This window comes from Scyliorhinus canicula, chromosome 11 (assembly GCF_902713615.1).
Source record: "Scyliorhinus canicula chromosome 11, sScyCan1.1, whole genome shotgun sequence".
Taxonomy (NCBI): domain Eukaryota; kingdom Metazoa; phylum Chordata; class Chondrichthyes; order Carcharhiniformes; family Scyliorhinidae; genus Scyliorhinus; species Scyliorhinus canicula.
The window spans coordinates 149280822-149303744 of record NC_052156.1 but is presented as its reverse complement, the minus strand read 5'-3'; the positions used below and the strand labels follow the sequence as shown (position 1 = coordinate 149303744).

Here is a 22923-nt window from a genome sequence, read left to right as displayed (position 1 = left end):
TGATGACAGTGGTACTGCACCACATTTCTTACTGTGCCATACTGTGATTCTGCATTTTCAGTGAGAGAAGTGAAGACAGGAAGAAAATAGAGTACACAAAAAAACAGCAGGGCCGTCATAGAAATTGAATGCACATCTTTCATTGTGTTTACTGCCTCACTAAATTTTGCTGCAAGTGACGGCTCTTTTCCAGTCAACTACAGTTAAAAATATAAACTGCTTGGATTTACCTTATTGCAGCAGCAGCAGATAGTCCCTTTCTCCTATGTCTTGGAAGCTGTGACTGATGTGTTGGGTAAGCTGGATCTATGTGGACTGCATTTGATGCAGTGTAGAGAGAGACAGGCTTCCAACACTTGATGAGATGCAACACGATTTTATTGAACATCTAACTATATCACATGCTTAACTGTGGGTTGACACTATGCTGACTTGACTGGAGACCTGAGGCTAGCCTGACCAGACTAACTGACTACCACATGGTGTTTGTACTGGCTGCTGCTCATGAGCTCTGACTGTCTCAGAGGCTGGGTCCCGAGAGAGCAGGAAAACTGGTGCCCTCTGGCTTTATAGTGGTCGTGTCCTGTCTGGTGATTGGCTGCTGTGTTCTGTGTGCTCACTGGTCATCCTGTGTGTCAATCACTGCCTGTGCACTCCATCATATACCTGGATGTATATTATGACAGTGACCGGATTGCTGGCTGCCGTCCTGCCCAATATTTAATGGAGAACTTTATAGTACTGTTCAACCAACCCCAGCTTTGCCCCTCACATCCACCCTTCCAAACACATGATGTCTCTGATCCTACATCTCTCCCTAGTAACGTGTACCATTACTACTTGTAAGCTTGAGGTCTCCAATGCTTTTCTTGTCTCTTCTAGTCTCTCACACTCTCAGAACACTGGGCCCACATCTTGATCGTGCCTTCCGTTGATGCCCTAATACCCCACCAATTTCCCTTCACTCACACATCAATATCTTATAGTTATATAACATCTTTAACAAGGTTAAATGTCCCTCGGCACTTCGCAGGAATATTGACAACTGAAATTTGGCACTGGGTTACATACGGTGATATTAGGACAGGTAACCAATTGTTTGGCCAAAGAAGTAAGTTTTAAGCACCATCTTAAAGGAGGAAAGAGTACAGTGTGTTCCTGCACTTCCTGTTCCTGTGCTAGCAACTTACTGCTCATTATCTGCTCCCACATTGATGCCACTGTAATATCCCACACTGGGCCTAGGGGGTTGGAATGCCTGTCTTTCCCGTGCTCCTTGCAGAGTGCGAGCTCCCCCGCTAGGCCGGAGTATCTCAGTCAGCTAGAGTATATAAGGCCGGCCAGTAAGGCACTGACAAGAGAAGTACCCGGCAGGGGCTACTCAGGAATGTAAATATTCTGTTTGTAAATTAAACTTTGTTCTTCTACTTGGTTTCGACACCGGCGTCCTTATTAAACTGGCGATAAGGAGTAAACTGGTTTGCTGTTGACACTGCGACCTGCTCAGCTGAGCCACCTGCCATATTTTATTGACCCAGATTTGGATTTCTTTGATTCGTCGTGCCTCTGTTTGGGCGGTTAGATGCATTTGACGCCAGTGTTGAAGACTAGAACCAGTACGCTGAACTACTGCGTTATTTCTTCCGGAGAACACAGGCTTGACGGTCATACTGTGGACCGCATACCTTCGGAATGATCCGGAGTCTCACGTACCTGGCAACGCCAGATACTCGAACATTCGTCCAGCTCGTGACCCCATTGGTAATCGTTCAAAGATATCAGTTTAATACGATGGAAAGGTCCTCCAGTGAATCCGTCACCAAATTTATATCTCGTCTACGAAGATGGCGGAGTTTTGTGAGTATGAATTGCTTTATCTGATATGCTCCGCCACCGCTTAGTCTGCGGCATCAACAAGAGAGAAAACCAGAAAAAGCTTCTGGCCGAAGTTTCCCTGACTTTTCAGCAGGCGCTGCAGATCTCCCAATCCCAAGAAAGTGCGGAATGCTATGTCCAAGAGATACAAGGAATGGAGGTTTTACATAGTATTTTCAGTGCAGAAGGAGGCCTGGGTAGGGTGCTCTTTCGCATGGTCGGGTGCAGACTCGATGGGCTTTATGGCCTCCTTCTGCACTGTAGTGATTCTATGATCTGGATGACCCAGGAGAGGTCAAGGATGAGGCTGAGATGCAGCTGAACTGTTTGTCAGCGTCCCCTATTTGTGTTCTGATTGAAGTCAATGGTCAAACGCTCCAGATGCAGCTGGATACGGGAGTGGCTGCTTCTGTAGTGGTACAGAGCACTTTTGATGTTATCAAACAAGGAGTGCATACTTTGTCTCTGGCAAACACGGCGACACCTTTGACCACTTGTACCAGTAGACAGCTGAATATCGTGGGGCCCACCTTCAGTGCACCTTCCTCTGATTATTGTGCATGGAAACGGCCCTAGCTGTTGGGTCGCGATTGGCGACACCAGCTGCAGTTGGATTGGCAGCATACCCTCCAAGTGTGCTCTGATGGTTTGTGTTTGGTACTAAGCAAATTTCCAGAAGTTTTCCAGCCTGGCTTGGGTACCATTAAAGGTGCAGTGGCCAAACTCCAAGTGGACCTGGGCGATACTTTTATGCACACCCAGTTCCCCAGCCATAGTGGAGAAGGTTGAGACCTAACCTCAGCGTCTGGAGATCTTGGGCATTATTCAGCCTGTGCACTTCGCTGACTGGATGGCAGTGGTGGTCCTCATAATGAAGCCGGATAAGATAGTCCACCTTTGTGGAGACTATAAGTTGTCAATGAACCTGGCTTTGAGGTTAGACCATTATCCTTTACATCGAGGATTTACTTGCAATCTTGTCATGTGGCTGTACATTCACAGAATTGGACATGAGCCACACTTTTATACAGCTGGAGCTTGATAAAGCCTCACAGAAGAACTTCACCATTAATACGCACACCTGTCATCCATTCAGAATCTCTTCAGCGTATGCCGTCTTTCAGCGGATCATGAAGAACATCCTGTGTGGATTGCCACACGTTACAGTTTACTTAGCCAACGTGTTAGTCACAGGAGCCGCGGAACAAGAAAATTGGCATAACCTTGAGGCAGTGTTGAAACGACTTTCTGAATATGAGGCCACCTGCACTGCACGGTGCATGTTGCGTGCGAGAAAAGTGGTCTATTTGGGATATCAGGTGGACCGAGATGGCCTGCGCCCGGTTGTCGAGAAGGTACGGGCAATCAAAATGGCCCCCACTCCAACGAGATGCCATGGAACTTTGCTCTTTCCATTCATTCGTGAATTATTATGGGCGCTTCGTTCCAAATCTGGCTACTACCCTCGTCTCCCTCCCCTTGCTTCTGAAAAAGCACCAGCCTTGGGATTGGAGCAAGGCCCAGGATATGACAATTAGCAAGGTGAAGTGGTTTTGTCTCTCAGGGCTGTTGTCACATTTTGACTCATCAAAGCCAATGTATGTCATGTGCAATGCTTTCCTGTATGGTATTGGGACAGTTTTGTCCCATCAAATGGACAACGACCATGGCCATCCAATAGTTTTTGCCTCTCGGATACTGGCAGCGGCCAAAAGAAAGTATGCCCGGATCGACAGAGGGTCAGGTGGTCATATTCGGTGTAAAGTGATTTCACCAATCGCCGCCATTTTGTCATTGTCACTGATCACAAGCCTCTTCCGTGAGGACAAGGGGTTCCCTCCTATGGCACCTGCGAGGATTCAGTGCTGGGCTCTGATATTGGCTCCCTACAAATACTCTTTCGTGCACCACCCTGAGACCCAGATTGCATACGGTGATACTGTCGGATAAAACTCACGCCTCCGGGTCAAATCCGTGGATCCTCCTGCGGCTGACAAAGTGATTGCTGTCCTGCACTTCATGGACTTCTTGCCCGTTACTGCCTCGTGTATTCATGACCGGTCGCAGACCAACCCTACAGTTGCCAAGGTGCTGCATCTGGTGCTATATGATGGGCAACATCGGCAGCTACCAGGGGAATTGAAGGCTTTTCCCTCAAAATTGTCAGAGTTGACCATGGGGGACGGCATCCTGCTGTGGGGTGCCAGGGTTGTTGTTCCGGCAAAGGGGCAGGGTGCAATGCTACATGACCTTCACAACAGACATCCTGAAGATGCTGGCAGACAGCTATGTCTGGTGCTTGGGATTGGACACGGATATCGAGACTTTGGCCGAGCTGTGCTCCATTTGCCAGGAGGACCAGAAATTCCCCGCAGCACGTCCTTGCATCCTTTCGAATGGCAGGGACGCACTTCGGCCCAAGTGGACACCAGTTTTGCTAGTCCCTTCTTGGGTTTGATGTTCCTCGTCTTCTTGGGCGCCCACGCAAAGTGGCTGGAGGTCCACAAGCTGGCGACAATCACCACCTGGGCGGCCATCGAGCGATTGTCCATTTCTTTTTCCGCCCACTGAATTCCAGAAGTACTCATGACCGACAACAGGCCTCCTTCACAAGTGAGAAATATTTCACCTTTATGGAGAGCAACCGTATTCGCCAAATCCACACCGCCCAATATCACCCGACTTCGAATTGTTTGACAGAGAGGGCCATTCAAGTAGTTAAACGGGGGCTCAAGAAGCAAACATCCGGCTCAATGGACGCAAGACTGGTAAGATTTTTATTTTCATACGGGACCATGGCACCTGAAATAACTGGGATAACCCCCACTGAGATGTTAATGGACCGTAGACTTCATACACGGCTGAGTTTGATCCTGTCGGACACCATTGACGCAAAGATGCGCCATAACCAGGATCCGCAATGGTGTTGCCTAGTGTGGTATTATCATAAATATAGGAACGGCAAAGGTTAATGAAATGTCTAGAATAGCCACTGGAGGGAGCAACAGTTACAAGTATATAAAGCATTGATAAGCCTTGTGGGGAGAGAGTAGTGCTGGAGTTAGCTAGAGACAGAAGTAAAGATAGTGTGAGTAAGAGCAGATCATAGTTATAACAGTATAGTGATTAGTTGTAGATGAGTGTATGTCAATAATCAACTCTATTCTTTAGGAGAATGTGTCAAATCCAACTTAGTAGTGTTAATAAATTTATAGCTGTGTTCAAGTTCAAGCTATTTTGAGGTCTTTGTGAACACCATGCCAACCATCCTGAATTTAGCAACATGAAGAACAGCACGACGTTGACCTCTTTGCTGCTTTGCACCTGACGATGTGGTGACCATGCGTATCTTCAATGATGGTGCTCGCTGGCTCTCAGGGGTTGCCATCCGCCAAACGGCTTGTCTCATGTCAAGTTCTGGTCCGAAGGCACCTAATAAAACTTAACCTGGATTACATTCACTTATAAGTTTCTCCCTCATGAAGTGCCTCAAAAGAAAACTGCTCTGGATCCTCCGGCTCCATTGCTGGACTAGCCTGCTGTGACATCTCCAGTTTCTCTCGATGCTGACATGCCTGACGTTGTGTTATCCGACTCCGCGATGGAGACACAGACCTCTGAGGTCGCGGCGATTCCACAGTTCAGCCGCCTCCTGATAATCGTCCGCCACATCATTCCTGCCGCTGACGGCGTTCAGTGGCGCGGTGTACAGTGCCTGATCTGGCATATCAGTTCCATAAGGACTTACCAGAGTCAAAAAGACTCCGACGTCCTCCGCCTGCTCCTCCACCTCATCCCTCGAAGAGGGGGTTGTCGGACCTTGGGGTGGGAGGAATGTAATATCCCACAAGGGGCCAATGAGGTGGGAAAGCTCGTCTTCCCCATGCTCTTTGTGGACTATGAGCACGCCAACTAGGAGCGGGGTATCTCAATCACCCAGAATATATGAGGTTGGCCAGTAAGTCACCAACCAGGGAAGTATCCTGTCGGGGTCTACCGGGGAATGTTAATATTCTGTACGTAAATAAAACTTTGTTCTCACTTCTACTCATTTGGACTCCCACATCCTTATTAAAATCACGTTTATAACTGTGCCTTACAATCAGACAGACAAACAGAACTTCAAAGTCTCGTAGACATCTCACAGCATGTGTGCTGTAGTAATGTGACCTGTTGAGAATGATAACAACGTAGATATTGAGGGGCCAGATTCATGCAAAACAGGAACTGCCATGCAAAAGCAACGTTGACAGTGCCCTTTTAAGACCAGCTACTGTTGTAGTATGTTGTCTACTTGTATATTACTTGTTTGGTACTGTGGGCCGAACACAAAGGCCAGATCTCGGCACCAGGCTTTGCTGTGAACTGACCCTAGATTAACTTATTATATCACTAATTTCTCTCTGGTGTTTTCAAAACAGGTACAGAGCTCGAGTGGAAAAGGTTGAGTTGCCTGCCAAAGTCCATGTCTTCTACATTGATTACGGCAACGTAAGTATCCAAAATCCATCTGACCTTTTGCAGCACTCTCATTGTGATTGTGCCTTCTAACTTTAGTCTTCCCTGTGTGGAAACACCTTCTCTACATCTACCCTAATAAAGCCTTCCATAAGCTTAAAGACCTCTATGCACTGGTAAGAGTATAGAATGTGTAGTGTAAGAAAGAAAACCTTGGGTGGGATTCTCCGACCCCCCCCCCACCGGGTCGGAGAATCACCGGGGGCCGGCGTCCTCCGAATTCTCTGGCCCCCCAAAAATCGCCCCGGCGTGAATCACGCCGCCCGCCTTGGAGACTGGCGGGGACCAGCGCGACTCAATGGGCCCCGGGGCCGCCCGAATTCTCCGGCCCGTGATGGCCCGAAGTCTCGCCCGTTTTCCGCCAGTCCCACCAGTGTAAATTGGAGTAGGTCCTTAACGCCGGGACCTGGCGGCGTGGGCGACCTCCGGGGTTCTTGTGGGGGGGGGGGGGTGGGGGGGCACGGGGGGATCTGGCCCGTGATCGTGGCCCACCGATCCGCGGGCGGGCCTGTGCCGTGGGGGCACTCTTCCGCACCGGCGGCTGTAGCGGTCCGCCATTGCCGGTGCGGAAACAAAGCACACGCTGGCGCTCCCGCACATGCGCCAGCTGGCTGATGCCCTTCGGCGCCAGTTGGCGTGCCGCCAAGCCCCTTTCCCACCGGCCGGCGGGGAGCAAACCACTCCGGGGCAGGCCTAGCCCCTGAAGGTGCAGAGGATTCCGCACCTTTGGGGTGGCCCGACGCCGGAGTGGTTCACGCCACTCCTCGGCACCGGGACCCCCTGCCCCGTCGGGTAGGGGAGAATCCCACCCCTTTTAAGAACATTAACTACATGGTTAAAAAAAGGATAGAAAATCCGAAGTAGCCAATTCCTTAATCCTGCTGCTGTTACCAGCATTATTTCCCCTCTCATGATAAAATGGGGTTATTTGCAATGATTGTTTCCATGCCTGCCGCAAATCAAGGTTACATAAATGTTCGCCCTGAATTTGAATTCAACATTTATCCCTTTTAGTTGTGATTCTCCTTCAACAGACACACTTATTAAAATTGTTCCTATTGATTGAACTGTAGCCTCAACCCAGACATGCCAAGAAGGAGGGAACATATTGCCCAATGCTGCTTTCATAGAAGAGCGATCAAAAATTCACTTCCACCTCACTGAATTAAACATAACTTGTCCTTGTAGATAAGAACTAACCACCTCTGGGAATAGCAAATCGCACAATGATGGGATCAGACTGAGCTGTGATACTGAGTGACACACATGTTCTTAACTCGCAGAAGAAGAATCAGCATTGTAGCACAGTCTATCAGTGGAATGGCCCAAATTCTTTCAGACAAGGAAACAAAAGGGACAATTTTTTTTTTAACTCTTAAAACTTCTCACTCATGCGGAATTGGCAGGCAGCCAGCTTAGATGAATCAAAGAGGCAAACCGACATTCTCAAAGATCTGTACAGATATTGATCATTGTCAATACAGTGCCCAAGCATTCTGAAACTCTTAAAACTACAGATGGCTTATGATCTGCCCACATGTTGGTCTAACACAAGGATCACAAGGCGCAGTCAGTTGTAACCCTGTCTTTCCAACAATTCAAAATTGTTCCTGTCAATTGTAAATGAGGTGGAAACGGGCAGCACGGTGGCGCAGTGGGTAGCACTGCTGCCTCACAGCACCGAGGTTCCAGGTTCGATCCCGGCTCTGGGTCACTGTCCGTGTGGAGTTTGCACATTCTCCCCGTGTTTGCGTGGGTTTCGCCCCCACAACCCAAAGATGTGCAGAGTAGGTGGATTGACCAGACTAAATTGCCCCTTAATTGGAAAAAATGAATTGGGTACTCTAAATTTATTTTTTTTTAAATTAAAAAGTAAATGAGATGGAGGCAGTCAGATTCCTAGTTACTCTTGTCTCTGCAGGAAAACACTGCCCATAATTATTACCAAATTTGCAATCTCATGAACCAAAGCCATAAGGACAATGCAGGAAATACAAATGTCATACTAATGTGGTAGAACAGCACCATCAAAGCCTTTTATCATCCTGCGCTGCTTGGCTATACATCATTAAACCTAGCAGATCATGTTTAAAGTTATAATCTGACACAGGCGCAATTAGCTGAATCGTCTACGTCTGTGATGTATCATTCAATTTTACGTTTGTCTGCAGATATCTCAAATTAAGAATAAAAAGATCTTAGCAACGGCAATAACAGGTTTTCTCGGCACACAAAAATCAAACAGGTCACACTAACGCATAAAAAACCCCCCAAACAAATAGAGGTTTCTCGAATGCATAGCTGGAGCCGATAGGCTGCGTATGGTCCAGTAATTGAATTTGGCCACTCCTGTAATACAAACGTTGCAGTTGGTAACACTTAGAACAGCGTTGAGGGTGCTGTACTCTGTACTTATTTCTGAACAATCTGGGCCAAAGTTAGATCTAAACTTTCAACAATGTTCATACAAATCATAGAATCCTTACATTGCAGAAGGAGATCATTCAGCCCATCAAGTCTGCACCAACCCTTGGAAAGAGCACCCTACCTCGACCCATGCCTCCACCCTATCCCCGTAACCCAACCTAACCTTATACTAAGGGTCAATTAGCATGGCCAATCCACCTAACTTGTCCATCTTTGGACTGTGGGAGGAAACCGGAGAACCCAGAAGAACCCCACGCAGACACAGGGGAGAAAGTGCAAATTCCATACAGTTCCTGCTGGTGAGGTAAATGAGACCGAGAGGATTGCGCTCATCCCTTCAGACCTGATTGTGTGTTAACTAGAAGGGGAAGTTAACCCCATGTCCCAGCCAATATGTATCCCTCAACCATCACCTAAAAACAGATTATCTAACTATTATCACATTGTTGTTTGTGAGACCTTGCTGCATGTGTAAATTGGCGGCCACAATTTTGACATTACGCTAGATAAAAATCTTTGGGATTTAAATAAAAGTGCTGCAGCAATTCTTAATTTCTAGCCTTAATTTTGGCAGTTAACAGTCCCGTGACTGAAAAAAGGCAAGGCAAACAGTGATATGTTTCTAGCTTATCGGCAGCTGTTGTGAGTTTTGCATCAGTTACTTGATGCACAGATTGCCACCGCTCTGGCAAATTGCTTCTGCAGCTCTGAAGTGGTTCTACATCACAGCAAAAAAAAACCTCTTCAGCTCACAGGTTTCTGCACACAGCTCTCCAGATCTACATCAAACGGAAGAGCAGTTGTTGGTCATACAGGTTCAGAGATAGAAGTATAATCAGGTAGGACTCTTTTTAAACATACCCCACCAACCCCAAATTATTCCGTTGGTTTGAAGATGTGCTGAAATACTACTCCGCACATCTGTGCCTTTAAATATATATCACCACTGGAATTTGTATCTGAATTGAGCACACAAGGGAATCGATTGTTTTTTTTCTCTCATCTATGAAGTCATAAACCTCCAGCCCTTTCCTTGCAATGAATGCTGGTCTCAACTAGTGTCACTACCTTCCATCAATTCCTGTCTTTCTGCTGTGAAGGTGAGAGAATCAAAGCCAGCAAACAGGTAGAAATGAAATTATAATTATCAAAAATACTGAGCATCATTTTCTTTACACTGACAGACGGGGAGGACTTTTTTTTAATTAAATAATTTTTAAACGACAGTTTTGCTCAAATACATTGTAACTTCACACCTTATTCACACATTTTGTCGCAAACATTGACAGCTCTTGAGACTTCTGCCAGATTTTCAAGAATCCCAAGGTGGGATTTGAAGTGTGAAAGTGGGTATGGCAAACTCGGCCATAGATATATCTGGCACTCCATGTTTCGATACTTATTAGTCACTCTCGTGCCCTAACATATGTTTGCCATTTGTTTTTTCTGTTGGATACGCTAGAGTGATGAGCTTGGAGCCGTTATCTCTTGTTCAAAAATAAGAGTTCTAGACGCAACCTTTCATTTAATTTATTTACGAGGGTAAACGATACTCAGCAACAACACACACAGTGATGTAAATTCTGTGCGAGAGCTCGCTTTACAATTGCTGTGCTCAGAGGAGGGTGGCCAAGCCTCTCGATCTCCCAAAGCTTTTGTTTCTGTGGAAGCTGTCTTTTAACCACAAAATGGAGCCCTGAATAAAAAATGAAATCCAGACACAACCTTGTTTTCTAATACATTCGTACATCAGTTTGTGTGCCTCGGATCCTACACTTGGGGTCTGACTGGAATCCAAAGCCATTGACCATACTGCTTTTCTTATAAGTCGTGCAGATCGTGAGGACCGAGCTTCTATCCTCCTGAGTATCAGGTTAACTTTGTTTTTATTCATGCCCAGATCTGAACCTTGCTGGCAGTGCCAGCTTTATTGCCCATTTTAAATGGCTGTTAGGAGTCAGCCACATTGATCTAAGTCAGCTGCTGCATTTGGCCTTTCTGCTCCTGGGAGTGGAAGAATGAAATCTGGTTTCCTTCTCCTCATTACTGCCCACTGACCCCTGCCGCAAGTGTGCTCTGGGTATGCACAGAGCACAACTGTCTGTGTTGTTCTACACAGTTGAATGGCTTGCAGACCTGACATGCACATGAACAATGGCTGATATTCTACAGAGCTGATGCCTGTGAAGTCCTAATCCAGTAAACTCCAGTCCCTTCGGAGAGGGGAAAGAAGGAATATGTATAATTTGATTTTAAAAGCACCTGTCTCAAACTTTCTTTCATGATCTCTAATCCTCCTACATTTGTTTTGCTGCTTTGTGATCAGCCCAATACTGTTATTACTTCCATAGAATAGAATCCCAACAGTGCAGAAGGAGGCCATTCAGCCCATCAAGTCTGCATCAACCCTCCAAAAGAGCGCTCTACCGAGGCCCACTCCCCCGACCTATCCTTGCAACCTCATAACCCCACCTAACCTGCACATCTTTGTACAGTAAGGGGCAATTTAACATGGTCAGACCACCTAACCTGCACATCTTTGGACTGTAAGGGGCAATTTAACATGGTCAGACCACCTAACCTACACATCTTTGGACAGTAAGGGGCAATTTAACATGGTCAGACCACCTAACCTGCACATCTTTGGACAGTAAGGGGCAATTTAACATGGTCAGACCACCTAACCTGCACATCTTTGGACAGTAAGGGGCAATTTAACATGGTCAGACCACCTAACCTGCACATCTTTGGACAGTAAGGGGCAATTTAACATGGTCAGACCACCTAACCTGCACATCTTTGGACAGTAAGGGGCAATTTAACATGGTCAGACCACCTAACCTGCACATCTTTGTACAGTAAGGGGCAATTTAACATGGTCAGACCACCTAACCTGCACATCTTTGTACAGTAAGGGGCAATTTAGCATGGTCAGACCACCTAACCTGCACATCTTTGTACAGTAAGGGGCAATTTAACATGGTCAGACCACCTAACCTGCACATCTTTGGACAGTAAGGGGCAATTTAACATGGTCAGACCACCTAACCTGCACATCTTTGGACAGTAAGGGGCAATTTAGCATGGTCAGACCACCTAACCTGCACATCTTTGGACAGTAAGGGGCAATTTAACATGGTCAGACCACCTAACCTGCACATCTTTGGACAGTAAGGGGCAATTTAGCATGGTCAGACCACCTAACCTGCACATCTTTGGACTGTAAGGGGCAATTTAACATGGTCAGACCACCTAACCTGCACATCTTTGAACAGTAAGGGGCAATTTAACATGGTCAGACCACCTAACCTGCACATCTTTGTACAGTAAGGGGCAATTTAGCATGGTCAGACCACCTAACCTGCACATCTTTGTACAGTAAGGGGCAATTTAACATGGTCAGACCACCTAACCTGCACATCTTTGGACAGTAAGGGGCAATTTAACATGGTCAGACCACCTAACCTGCACATCTTTGGACAGTAAGGGGCAATTTAGCATGGTCAGACCACCTAACCTGCACATCTTTGGACAGTAAGGGGCAATTTAACATGGTCAGACCACCTAACCTGCACATCTTTGGACAGTAAGGGGCAATTTAGCATGGTCAGACCACCTAACCTGCACATCTTTGGACTGTAAGGGGCAATTTAACATGGTCAGACCACCTAACCTGCACATCTTTGAACAGTAAGGGGCAATTTAACATGGTCAGACCACCTAACCTGCACATCTTTGGACTGTGGGAGGAAACCGGAGCACCCAGAGGAAACTCACGCAGACATGGAGAGGATGAGCAAACTCCACACAGTCACCAAGGGAGGGGATCGAACCTGGGTCCCTGGTACTGTGAAGCAGCAGTGCTAACCACTATGCCACAGTGCTGCCCACTTGTTTTCTCAAAAATTAATTCTTGAAATTCAAATATAGGTGTCATTCTTAAAAACATTCCAATGGTTTCCTGTATAGCCTTTCACTTACCACTCTCAGTAAGATTGAGTACATCCAAAACTCTGCTTCCTGTATCATTATTTGCATAAAATTCTGTTCATTCATCACCCCTTTGCTGACCTAGCTACATTGGCAATGGCTGAAGTTTAGAAATTCTCTTATTTGTGTTTAAATTACTCAACAGCCTCATCCCCCAACCCTTATCTCCATAACCTCCAACCTGACAATTCTTGGATATCTTGTTGGGTAATAGATATAGTTTTAGGTAATTTATATTTGTATTTATCTGTGTTGGGCATAAGCATAGCTTTACGGTTAAGCTAAATTTATATTTGTGCAGTTGTGTGTTAAAGAGATGTGAATTCCAGTTTCACTTTAAAAGATGCCTGTGTTTTAATGAGGTTTTACGATTTTTAAAGTAGGAAATCTAAGTGTGGTTTCCTAACAGCCAGGGATCCACATAAACAGCAAAAGCAGTTTTAGTTTTGTCAGAGGCAATATTCCACACAAAGTACCAGAATAGGCAGGACAATGCAAAGGGACAAAAAACACGTCCCAAACTAACAAAGATGGTTCCAAAAACCAAGGAGGGACAGTTTAAAGTCCCACGGTGACATCCATGGCAAGGAAGAAAGACAGGAATCAGGGATCAAAAACAGGTTCAGTTGAATGAAGTTAAAGTACAGAGCAGACAAAGAGACTTTGAATTAAAGAGAAAGAGTTGCAGGAAGCGACTTAAAGCAAAAGGGGCTTTCGCAAAGTCAGAAGATCCAAGGAGACCCAAAAGTTGGTGACTCCTTACTATGGATGTGAAGCAGTGCTGTTCTATTGGCACGGCTGGCTATCTGAAAGATGCGTGGAAGACAAAGCTTGAATACACTTGGCACTCTGGGGAAGAAGAACATCAAAAGGTTGAAACGTTGGAGGTGGATCCTTGGTGGAGACATCTGAGAGAAAGTGTTGTTTAGCAGAAGATTCCAAGATGTGTTCTTTGAGAGTGCAGATTGGAAACCCTCACATAAAAGATGGAGTTTCAATCAGACCAGTTGGCTCACAGTATGACAAGCGCCTGGGGAAATTGCTGAGAAATCCATCAAAGTTGTTTTGGGTGGCATTTGTCATTGGTTTCAAAGTGTGGGGTGCCAGACAACAGTTTGCCTCTTGGTTTATATGAACTATGTACTTACTGTGAACATTAGAGTATAAGATGAGATTTTGTAACTTGTATCATCCTTATGAATCAGTATACATCTGCAAAGATAGAGTTGGGGTGAAAGAAGAGTGCATTATCGTTAATCTTTCCTTGTTTAACAATTGTTTTATTCTTTTGTAAAATGTTCATCAGCAGACTCCTGTGACTCTATTCAGTAGCCGCTCTCCATGTTTCTAAACAAAAAATTAAAGTTCGGATCAATCAATCCACCCTGGAATCTGACTTTTTAAATTTTTCCAATTCAGGGACAATTTAGTGTGGCCAATCCACCTACCCTGCTCATCTTTGGGCTGTGGGGGGGTGAGACCCACACAGACACTCCGAGAATGAGCAAACTCCACATGGACAGTGACCCGAGGCCGGGATCGAATCCGGGTCCTCAGCGCTGTGCGTCAGCAGTGCTAACCACTGAGCAACCTGCCGCCCTCTAACCCTGGGATCTGACTTGTTCAATAGTAGTAATAATAATAATAATCGCTTATTGTCACGAGTAGGCTTCAATGAAGTTACTGTGAAATGCCCCTAGTTGTCACATTCCGCCGTCTGTTCGGGGAGGCCGGTACGGGAATTGAAACTGCTCTGCTGGTCTTGTTCGGCATTATAAGTCAGCTGTTTAACCCACTGTACTAAACCAGCCTCTAACATCAGCTGACATCATAACATCCCGCACTCCTCCAATTCTGGCTTCATGCACTTTTCCAATTTCTTTCACTTCACAGTTAACAGCCTTGCATTCAGCTGCCTGGGCTATAAGCTCTAGAGTTCCCTCCGTTAACCTTTCAGACTCTCTATCCCTCTTCCCCCTCTTTCATTCCTTTGACCAAGTTTTTGATCGCCTGTCTTGTTACCTCCTTGTGCAACTCATTGTCAGATTTTGCCTGATAATGCTCCTGTAGAAACTCTACATTAAAGGGACTGTATAAATGTAGGTTGTTTTGATGTAGGACTATGTGCTGAGACATATGCTGATTGTTGTTGTTCTTTCCCTCCCTTAGAAAGAGTGTGTGGCATCCACTCGCCTAGGTGTTCTGCCGCCTGCCTTCAGCATACGAGTCCTGCCTGTTCAGGCCACAGAATATACTTTTGCATATATTCAGGTGCCACAAGATGTAAGTAAGAATACATCAGATGACCCCCTTCCAATGTGTGCAGGAAGTATTTTTTCAATGTTTGTCTACCAGGCAGATTTGTAATTGCCATAACCCAGTGTACATATGTCATAATATACACCAGTATATCATGGTGCAGACACACACTGATTGACACACAGCAAGACCAATCAACACACACAACACCGCAGCCAATCACCAGTTAGAGCACACTCACTATAAAGACAGAGGGCATCAGTTTTCCCGATCATTCGGGATGCAGCCTCTCAGAAGGACAGAGCTCACAGCTTGCAGCACAGATCTTCACCATGTGCTGAGTGCATAGACTGCTTAGGATAGGCGTAGGTCTTTAGTTTAATCTAACATAGTGTCGACCCACAGTGAAAGTATGTTCAACAGTTTCTAGCTTAATAAGATAGCGTTGTACTATTTCAAGTGTTGGTAGCCTGCAAGTGTTACTGCTGAGGTAAACGCAGTCTCCACTGATCCAGAGTGCCCAACACATCAACATGTATGGACAAAATTGTACCCAGAAGTGTTGCTGCTGGGCATGACATAGTATAGAAGCATGGAATTCCTACAGTGCAGAAGGAGGTGATTCGGCCCATTGAGTCTGTATCAACCCTCCGGAAAACAACTCTATATAGGCCCACTCCCCCACCCTATCTCTGTAACCCATAAGGCCATAAGACTGTTAGGTGAAAAATATTCAAAGATAGACAACATGAGCAAAATAAGCAGTTTATTGTTTACAGAGCTCTGGGAGAAAGTCCTGGACCCTTCTCTCTGAGCTGTGGCTTAAACTGGCTTAATATACACTTTCAAAGCAGAATTATTTCGCATTCTCATTTACATACAGCCAATCAATTCTCTTAGTTTCGCCGTTCATACCATTTTTAGTTATAAATCCTTATTCTCTTAGTATCTCACTTCATGCCATATATGGCTATCAATTTATGACACAGAAGCTTACATTTATCAAATCCATATGTTGCGCGCGTGATTACATAAAGTCATAAGGTTATGGATTGCCCGTCCTAAGGTCATGAGATGCCAATCCTGGATGCGGTCGCAGCTGATTTGACAGCTTAGAATAACAGGTCCTGAAGAAAATGGAGAACCGGTCCTTACTTGACCCATTGTCTCTAATATCTGTTAGAGTCACTCTTAGTCCAAAGTTCACTGTCTCAGCAGAAAAGTTCATGTTGCAAAAAGTAATCATTAATTCATATTGCCAAGTATGTTACCAATGCAAAATGTTTACACAAACAAGACGTAGGAGCAGAATTACCATCATGTCTGCTCCGCCATTCAATCATGGCTGATATTTTTTCATCCCATTCTTCTGCCTTCTCCCCATAACCCTTGATCCCCTTATTGATCAAAAACCTATCTATCTCTGTCTTAAAGACACTCAGTGATTTGGCCTCCACAGCCTTTTGCGGCAAAGAGTTCCACAGATTCACCACCCTCTGGCTGAAGAAATTCCTCCTCATCTCTGTTTCAAAGGATCGTCCCTTTAGTCAGATGGTGTCCTCTGCTTTTATTTTTCCTGCAAGTGGAAACATCCTTTCTACGTCCGCTCTATCCAGGCCTCGCAATATCTTGTAAGTTTCAATAAGATACCTCCTCATCCTTCTAAACTCCAATGAGTACATGCCAAGAGTCCTCAACCGTTCCTCATATGACAAGCTCTTCATTCCAGGGATCATTCTTGTGAACCTCTTCTGGACCCTTTCCAAGGCCAGCACATCCTTCCTTAGAGACAGGGCCCAAAACTGCTCACAATACTCCAAATGGGGTCTGATCAGAGCCATATATAGGCTCAGAAGTCCACACTGGTCTTATATTCTAGTCCATCTGCCACTTCTTTGCCCACGCTCCTAGCCTGTCCAAATTCTTCTGCAGCCCACCTGTTTCCTCAATACTACCTGCCCCTCTGCTAACCCCACCTAACCTTCTCACACTAGGATACAATGTAGCGTGGCCATCAACATAACCTGCACATCTTTGGACTGTGGGAGGAAACCGGAGCACCCAGAGGAAACCCACACTGACGCCTGAGATCAGAATCGATCCTCGGTCCCTCATGCTGTGAGACAACAGTGCTAACCATTGTGCCACCATGACATATTTTACCTATTAGTACTGGCACTCTATGGGGAAAATAAACAAGCCAATAATAATAATCTTTATTAATGTCATAAGTAGGCTTACATAAACACTGCAATGAAGTTACTGTGAAAATCCCCCAGTCACCACACTACAGCGCCTGTTCGGGTACATTGAGGGAGAATTCAGAGTGTCCAAATTACCTAACAGCATGTTTTTGGGGATTTGTGGGAGGAAACCGGAGCATCCGGAGGAAACCCTCGCAGACACGGGGAGAACGTGCAGACTCCACACAGACAGTGACCCAAGCCGGGAATCGAATCCGAGTCCCTGAAGCAACAGTGCTAACCACTGTACTTCATTGTTCTGAAAAAGGTTCCTTGTGAAATGCTTACATCCTTTCATATTGCCCTCAGCACCTATTACAGATCTTGAAAGTACCAGTAATTCATTTGATGTTTCTTTTTCACGGCATCTTAGAAGTTTTAAGAAAAGGAAATCTAAGAGTTTATTTCTCCACAGTTCAAGTGGATATGATATTAAAATGCCCCCCACTGTCACTGCACTAAAATTGTAATGCTATTTCTGCAGGATATGTGATTGTGGCAGATTCTAACACTATGATTTTAGATGACAAGACAACAATTGATTTGCGTCGTTACACAAACAATGATTGGCACTTGACTTGGGGTTCCCTTCACATCAGCGACATGAAGAACATGTTGGCAGCTGCAGTTAGAAAAATAGGAATGTGATAATGAATAAAATCACTTTTCACTCTTTATGGAGACCATTGGAAGCTCTTATCCGTGCCTTGCAATGATTTCTGAGTGTGAAAACTTAGAATGAGAAAGTTATTGCAGCAAGCAAGAGGGGCTAAGCCTAGTTTATTCAAGTCGTGAAATAAATCAATGTGGATGGACATTAAGGGTATCAAATGCCTCAAGACAATTAAATGTCTGAAGAGGAAAAGGATTAAGGGATATCGTACGGTGAATAAAATTGATTCATGAAAAAAGAACAAGCTTGATTTGGTTAGTTCTTAAAAGTCCTTATGTTGAAAGCCTGGTAAACAGAAGTATGTCTGCACAGCACGTCAGATATTAGAAAGTGAACACCAGAGCCCTTATTTGAAGCAATGTCTAGGCTACAATGTATTGCATCTCAATCAACCAGAACAGAGCTGCAGCCACACTTTCCTCACAGGTTCAGACAGAGAAACTTGTAAACAATCTCACTGGCATTTAATACTTTCAAAAATAGCCCAAGATAGAGTTTACTGAGCCTTTATTGTGACTGATTTTGGTTTTGTTCAGACAGTAAGATATTAAACTATTAAACCACTGCTCTGTCAGCTTCTGCTGGAGGTTCATTTGAGCATTAAGTATCCCAGGGCACAATTGAAGAAGCAGAGATTTCCTGGTGTCCTGGTCAACATTCCTCACTCAACTAACAATAATGTAATTAAATTGTTCATCTGATTGATGTGTGCAAACGAATTTAGTGCAGACGTCTTTTAATATGGGATTGGCTGCATTAACAGTACAAGATTATTCAGAAGCAGTGCTGAGGGTACTGGTACTAATAGAGCAGGGAAAGCTTCACTCTTCAAATCGCCATGTTATACCCATCTGGAGTGTTCATTCTGTCTGAGACCATGTGCCAGAGTGGCACGTAGTTCATTCCCTCAAGCCACGAAGAGTCACTAGAAGAGGCTAATGAATAGAACCAGATACTGGTTGTGCCCCACATTACTGCTGCAGGATGGTTTTTGTGGGGAAGAGGCAAGGTGCTTTCCTCAGAATGAGAAAATATCAGCAAGTGAAAATGTTTTGAGTGTACCTAAAATGTTACGCTGCCCTTTCTCTTTCCCCCAATGCAGACTCGCCTTTATTTCCAGCATTTTGAGTTTTTTTGTTATGAGATGCTGCCAAGCATGAGGAAGTGTCTGGAGTGGCCTACTAAAGTGGGGAAAGGAATTCCACAGTGACAAGGTTCCAGAGAAGAAATAGTTATATAGATTAGGACCTAACGTGTGGGGTCTCAATTCTAACACCGAGGGTAGAGTGCTTTGGGGATGTCAGAATTAGAAATCAGCCATGTTGTAAATTATCGAGCTTCTTGCCACTTGGAAAGATCATTGCAACTTCAAAGCAACACTTACCAACTGTCTTATAGCACGCTCATTCAACTGAAGAGAGTTCCATTCCTTAGCAACCCGCAGTTGATTCCATTAGTCTCTCGTTATTTTACAATTTGCAAGTATAATGAATGTGTTTCTCCTGAGGGAATTACTAATTTATATATTTAATTTAGCATATTACTGTAAATGGTTAATTAAACTGGGCTTAGTTGGTTGAAAGCATTTATTTTCTCCTCTGCCCCCTTTCCCCGAGAAATAACGGATTTCAGAAATTAAATTGAGTGCCACGTCTTGGGAGTTTGTAGAAATATTTATAACCCATTGAGTTCAGAGTATCTTTATTCAACTTCTTCCCACGCACACCTGACACCTTGTAGTGTTGACAGGTAAAGACATTCTCACTGAGTAAGTGAGTACAGTCAACAGCTAAAAATATTTCTGTCACTGTTTTAATGTATTGTTTGAAATTAAGGTACTTTCTCCATTACTGGCTGTAAAGAACTATCTCTGGATTTCACACCAGATATCCACCACTTCTTAACTCCTGAAACATCTAATCTCTGTCTTTGCCTTCTGAATTCTGATTCACCTCACCAGACAGAATGGCTTTTGAGCTGGGGCAGCACGGTGACTCAGTGGTTCGATCCCGGCCCTGGGTCACTTCGTGTGGAGTTTTCACATTCTCCCCGTGTCCGCGTGGGTCTCACCCCCACAACCCAAAAAGATGTGCAGGTAGGTGAATTGGCCAAGCTAAATTGCCCCTTAATTGGGGAAAAAAATTAATTAGGTACTCTAAATTTATATTGAAAAAAAGGATGACTTTTGAGCTCCAGATGTGGCTCTATGATGCATAATGAACCTTCCTTTACTCCCTCACCTCACACTTAAAAAAGGAACAAAAAATTCTTGCTTTCATCACACTTTGCATGACTCCCAGATGCCTCAAAGCGTTTTACAGCTAATGAAGTAGTTTTTGAAGTGTCATTATGTAGGAAACGCAGTAAACAAATTGCACACAGCAAGCTCCGACAATCGACAATACGACAGTGACCAGATAATCTATTTTTATGATATTGATTGAGGGATAAATAGCCAGGACACAGGCATAGCTCCTTTGCTCTTTGATTTAGTGTCATGAGATCTTTCATGTCCACCTGAGAGCACTGACGGGACTCGGTTTTATCTGAAAGGTAGCATATTTGACAGCAAAGCACTCCCACAGTATTCACTGGAGTGTCAACCTTAATTTTTGTGCTCAAGTCCTGGAATGAGACTTGAACATAAAACCTTCTGACTCCGAGGGAAGAGTATTACCAACTGAACTACAGCTGGCAGGCCAGCAATTGTTATCAAGGTTGTCTTACCTTCAGTTACTTTTATTCAGGCTCAGTTTTAATTTGGCTCCTGAGTGTTCAGTATCTGTGAACTGGCTCCCAGTATTAATTCTGATGAACCTGGCTTTCTTATCTGGATCAGACTCATGGACATTGAGGGAAAACTTGGAACTCATATATGTAATATCCCGCAATGGACTTACAGGGTGAGAATGATTGTCTTCCCCGTGATTCTCGTGGACTATGAGCACCCCTGCTGAGGGGTGGGGTGACTTATTTAGCATTGTATAACAGGTTGGCCAGTAAGGCACCAAGGGATCTACCTGGACGTGTATGTACAGTTACTATACACGGCAGCACAGTGGTTAGCACTGTTGCTTCACAGCGCCAGAGTTCCAGGTTCGATTCCCGGCTTGGGTCACTGTGTGTGGAGTCTGCACGTTCTCCCTGTGTCAGCATGGGTTTCCTCCGGGTGCTCCGGTTTCCTCCCACAAGTCCTGAAAGGCGTGCTTGTTGGGTGAATTGGACATTCTGAATTCTCCCTCTGTGTACCCGATCAGGCGCCGGAATGTGGCGACTATGGAATTTTCACAGTAACTTCATTGCAGTGTTAATGGAAACCTACTTGTGACAATATTAAAGATTAAACATAATTAACATTAAATAAATCCAACTTCTTTATTTTACTTGGTTTGGACTCCCCATGTCCTTATTAAAACATCTTCGACCAAGATAAATAAAGCTGATTGTAGAAGGGTGCACACCAAGAGCCAACAAACTGCTAGCCCCGTAGACCCCATATTTAAATAGTACAAATGTGAAAACAACTCAACATCCTCATGTTGTTGGAAGTCACAACTATAGTTCCCCCAGTGGGTTAATGCATTTATGTTGTAAAGTATCAACACAGTATCACAGAATTGTTACAGCTCTGAAGGAGGCAATTTGGCCCATTGTATCTGTACCAGTTGTCCAAATGAGCATTACGACTTAACGCCATTCTTCTGCTTTTTTCCCGTACCCTTGCACATTGTTTCTATTCAAATAATCATCTAAAGCCCTCTGGAATATCTCAATGGAACCTGCCTCCAACGCACTTCCTGGCAGTGCATTCCGCATATGAACCGCTCGCTGTGTGAAAAGATTTTTCTCCCATTGCATTTGCTTTTTTAGCAAATCTCTTTAAATCTATACCTTCTCATTCTTGACCCTTTTACAAATAGGAATGGTTTCTCCCCATCTACCCTGTCCAGCCCCCCTCATGATTTTGAACACTCTTTTAGATCTCTCCAAGGAGAACAGTCCCAACTTCTCCAATCTATCTTCAAAAGTGGAATTTCTCATCCCTGGAACCATTTTTGTAAACCTCCTGTACTCTTTCCAATGCATTCACATCCTTCCTAAAGTATGGCATGATCTGTACATAATGCTCCACCTGAGGTCTAGCTAGTGTAGATGTTCAGCCTAACCTTCTTGCTCTTGTACTCCATTAATAAAGCCAAGAATACTGTATGCTTTATTAACTGCTTTCTCCACCTGTCCTGCCAGCTTTAATGATTTGTGCACATATACACCCAGGTCCCTCTAGTCCTGCACACCCTTTAGAATTATACCCCTTATTTTATACGTTCCCTCAAAGTTCTTCCTGCATTGAATCACCTCACACTTTTCTGCATTAAACCTCATCTCTATCTACCTTCCCACTCCACCAACTTGTCTATATTCTTTTGAAGTTCTACACTGTCCTCTTCACAGTTTACAATGCTTCCAAGTTTTGTGTCATTCGCAAACTCTAAAATTGGTCCCTGCATTCTGAGATCTACACCATTAATATACATCAGTAAAGCAAGTCCCAATACCGACTCTTGTGCAACTCTACAACAAACTTTCTTCCAGCCCGAAACATATCTATTAACCATTGCTCACTGTTTCCTCTCAATCAGCCAATTTTGTATTCATGTTACTGCTGTCCCTTTTATTCTATGATTATAACCTTTCTCACAAGTCTGTTATGCAGCACTATGTCAACAGCCATAACTTCTCAACCCTCTCTGTTACCTCTTGAAAAAACTCCAGAAAGTTAATTAAACATGATCTTCCCTTACATCTTTGCTGGCTCTTCCTAATCAACCCTCATTTTTCCATGTGACTATTAATTCTAACTGAATAATTGTTTCCAGAAGCTTCCCACATCCAAAGTTAAATTGATTAGTCTGTAATTGCTGGGCTTAGCCATGCAAC

General features: G+C 44.5%; 1 protein-coding gene across 1 annotated transcript in view; it reads left to right on the top strand.

Moving 5' to 3' along the window:
• The window catches only part of snd1 (staphylococcal nuclease and tudor domain containing 1), a 1128702-nt gene that overhangs the window by 1026491 nt on the left and 79288 nt on the right, over positions 1 to 22923 (top strand). Inside the window, 2 exon segments of the mRNA XM_038812228.1 lie at positions 6297 to 6366; positions 14980 to 15093. Coding sequence (XP_038668156.1) covers positions 6297 to 6366; positions 14980 to 15093 — 184 coding nt within the window.